Genomic DNA, 3,446 nt, shown 5'->3' with positions numbered 1-3,446 from the left:
TAATGCTCCCATAACCTACGAACACCAGCCATGCACCATCCAAACAACCAATCAGGAAAGCTAGCTCCTTTTGTTTTCTATTTTGAGTTGCCGCTTACGAATTAGGGTTCACCTATTATTGTAGCTGTGTCGAGTTGCCGCTGATGATTTCTGTTTTTAGTGCAGAGTTGCCTGCTGAAGAGCCAAATTTGATGCATTTCATCAAGCAATTTAGTGCAGATTTACCAAATGAACATCCTCCAGATCCACAAGATCGACGATGGGCGCAGAGAGACAGAGTTTTTTTTTTCTTGCATGGAGAGACAGAGATTGAGACTGGGCTCCTCAAAGGCTCAAACACCACCCGATCTGCATGTTTATTTTTTGAGACTGAGGGAAAGATTTGGCGTGTTACGCAGGAGTGGGTCGCTGATAACTGGTTAGGAAGGAGATACTCTATGTGGATTTTCTTAGGAAGGAGATATGAGCCCATGGTTAGCAAGGAGTAATCTTCTTAGAAAGGAGATTATGACCGTGATTGATTTTGGAGTAATTATGTATGAGAGGGAGATCCACTGATTCAAACCTTAGGGATTATACCACCCTTATGTATGCGACGGAGACCATGTAGTAATTGTATATGTATGTTCATCAATCTACTTCTTTAGGCAAGATGTTAATTACATATTGACACTAAGGTAGGATATCGTTACTTGATTTCTAATAATTGAGATTGCTTACCGCATGTGTCAGGTGGTATATAATTACTTAGTACTTACCATTGGCATTGATATGATATTAATTAGGAAAAGATGCTCAATGTGTCTATGCTAAACACACGAGCGATGTAGACTGTTGGATATATGCGGTTAAACAGATGAGATGTGTTGGATCTCCGCAACTCTCTTTTTATATTGATATATATAGATATAGATGGGAGTATTTCATTAAGATAAGACAGACCTTTGGTTGAGGAGAAACCGCCTCCAATCAGATAACTGTATCAACGTTGTAGAAGGAGAAGACGCCAATGGCGCAAGGCCTTGCTCCTACGCTCCACATGGCATTGCTCCTAGGGCTCGGCGTCTTCGTCGCCATCCTTGCAAGTAATAACCTCTCTCTCCAATCTTACAAGTAATCTCTATACTCTACAAATACATATGTGCTGCCTAAAACACCGTGCGTCTAGGCATATTGGTCCTGGTGCATATTGGTCAATGTTTTCATATGGACTATACTTAGGGCTCGTATAATGATATAATCTTAAAAGTGTCACGTAGGATAATTGATGAGTTCGAAGAAAGAGAGACAGAGGAAAGAGGGAATTTTTTGCAAAAAAAAGATTTATCTTAAATATATTATAAAGATAAGAAACAAAATATTATCTTGTACGAATGTATATTTAGGGAACAACAATTTGAGATCTCATTGAAGTAAACCGTTCATGTGTATGTACTGCAAACAGTTGATCTTCACTTGTGGTTATAATTGACACCTGCTCCTATATACAATCTGTAAGGTACTGCACGAGGAGCATCCGTGGGCGTGTGCTACGGCATGAGCGGCAACAACCTGCCGCCCGCGAGCACCGCCGTCCACATGCTCCGCGACAACGGCATCACCTCCGTGCGCCTCTACGCGCCGGACAGCGCAGCGCTGGCCGCTCTCGGAGGCACCGGCATCAGCGTCATGGTCGGCGTACCCAACAACGTCTTCCCCGGCCTGGCCACCAGCGCGCCCGCGGCCGCCGCGTGGGTCGGCGCCAACATCAAGGCCCACCCGGCCGTCTCATTCCGGTACCTCGTCGTCGGGAACGAGGTCGCCGGCAGCGACACACGGTACCTGGTCCCGGCCATGGAGAACATCCGTAGGGCGCTTGCTGCGGCCGGCCTGGGCGGCGCCATCAAGGTCACGACGGCGATATCGCAGGCCACCATCGCCGTACACGTCCCACCGTCCGCCGGCGAGTTCACCAACGCGTCCAAGCCGTTCCTGCTCCCCGTGCTGCAGTTCCTGAAGCGCACCGGTGCGCCGCTGCTCGCCAACCTGTACCCGTACTTCCTGTACACCAGCAACCCGCGCAACATGGACATCAGCTTCGCTCTGTTCGCGGCGCCGGCGACGGTGGTGCAGGACGGGAAGTACGGTTACCAGAACATGTTCGACGCGTCGGTGGACGCGGTGCACGCGGCCGGGGAGCGGCTCGGGGTGAGCGGCGTGGACGTGGTGGTGTCGGAGACCGGCTGGCCGTCGGCTGGCGGCAAGGCGGCGTCAGTGCAGAACGCGAGGACGTACAACCAGAACCTGGTGAACCACGTGGGGAAGGGCACGCCGCGGCGGCCGCGGAAGGTGGAGATGTACGTGTTCGCCATGTTCAATGAGAACCTCAAGGAGAACGGCGTGGAGCAGAACTGGGGGCTCTTCTACCCCAACACCAACAGGGTCTATCCCATCACCTTCGGCTAATGAATTTGATTCATCTCGTTCATGTCCATGCAGGCGCCCACGATCACAGAAGTGTATACGCCGAGTTTTTAACGAGGCCCACCCAAAGCTTGCATGGGCATCAACTTATAGTGCCTATTTTTTTCTTCAAATAATTAAATTGGTGAGCTTGTGCTACTATTAAACGAGATAATACCCCACGCGTTGCAGCGTGAATATGTTGACATATTTTAATAATATTTGGTTGCATCAAACATTTGGATTAATAATATATGAAAACACTAAAAATACATATTATATATTTTATTGCATTATTGTGAAGTTGAGAAATATTTATAGAATATAGGTAGTACTACCATTGAACTGAAACAAGTCTTATATTAAGGGACAGAGGGAGTATAATATTCCCATGCATGTTGGGTGAGCTTTTGACGAGGTGGCATGTGTGCATGGTTTATGTTTGCATCTTCAAAGTGGACCCTCAAACTGTCCGCATACTACTGGACCGCACGGTCCAAATTTGTTGTGCCAACCAAGGCAAAGTGCATGGGAGACAAAGTGTGTGTGTGTGGGGGGGGGGGGGCTTTTCATGAGTACGGACAATAGGCACGTAGGACTCTCACACACCCGGTCCACCCAAAACCCCTTCCGGACCTTGCGCCTTCATCCTCCCATTTTCTCTCCTTACCTTTTTCTCTCTTGCCTTTGCCACCGCCCCACCACCCTGGCCGCCCAGTCACCTCCAGTGGTACAACCGGGATCCAAGTCGCTTCTTGATACGTCTCCAACGTATCTATAATTTATGAAGTATTCATGCTATTATATTATCAACCTTGGATGTTTTATATGCATTTATATGCTATTTTATATGGTTTTTGGGACTAACCTATTAACCTAGAGCCCAGTGCCAGTTTTTGTTTTTTCCTTGTTTTTGAGTTTTACAGAAAAGGAATATCAAACGGAGTCCAATTGATGTGCCAATTTTTGACGATTTTTTATGGACCAAAAGAAGACCCCAGAGT

The 3,446-nt window shown here is 47.4% G+C and overlaps 1 protein-coding gene across 1 annotated transcript; it reads left to right on the top strand.

Annotated features, from left to right (window-relative positions):
• The first annotated feature begins 1,009 nt into the window (after nt 1-1,009).
• On the top strand, nt 1,010-2,445 carry LOC125529094 (lichenase-2-like). Its single transcript, XM_048693508.1, has 2 exons — nt 1,010-1,085; nt 1,499-2,445. Exons 1-2 carry the CDS (start codon nt 1,010-1,012, stop codon nt 2,443-2,445), a joined length of 1,023 nt encoding a protein of 340 aa, XP_048549465.1.
• The last annotated feature ends 1,001 nt before the right edge of the window (nt 2,446-3,446 follow it).

The sequence above is a fragment of the Triticum urartu genome, unplaced genomic scaffold (genome assembly GCF_003073215.2).
Source record: "Triticum urartu cultivar G1812 unplaced genomic scaffold, Tu2.1 TuUngrouped_contig_5335, whole genome shotgun sequence".
In the NCBI taxonomy this organism is placed as follows: domain Eukaryota; kingdom Viridiplantae; phylum Streptophyta; class Magnoliopsida; order Poales; family Poaceae; genus Triticum; species Triticum urartu.
This window is presented reverse-complemented; position numbering and strand designations above follow the sequence as displayed.

Coding starts and splice junctions, on each gene's coding strand:
- LOC125529094 (XM_048693508.1), top strand. CDS start 1,010: ATGGCGCAAGGCCTTGCTCCTACGCTCCACATGGCATTGCTCCTAGGG. Junction 1,086..1,498: donor CTTCGTCGCCATCCTTGCAA/GTAATAACCTCT, acceptor ACAATCTGTAAG/GTACTGCACGAGGAGCATCC.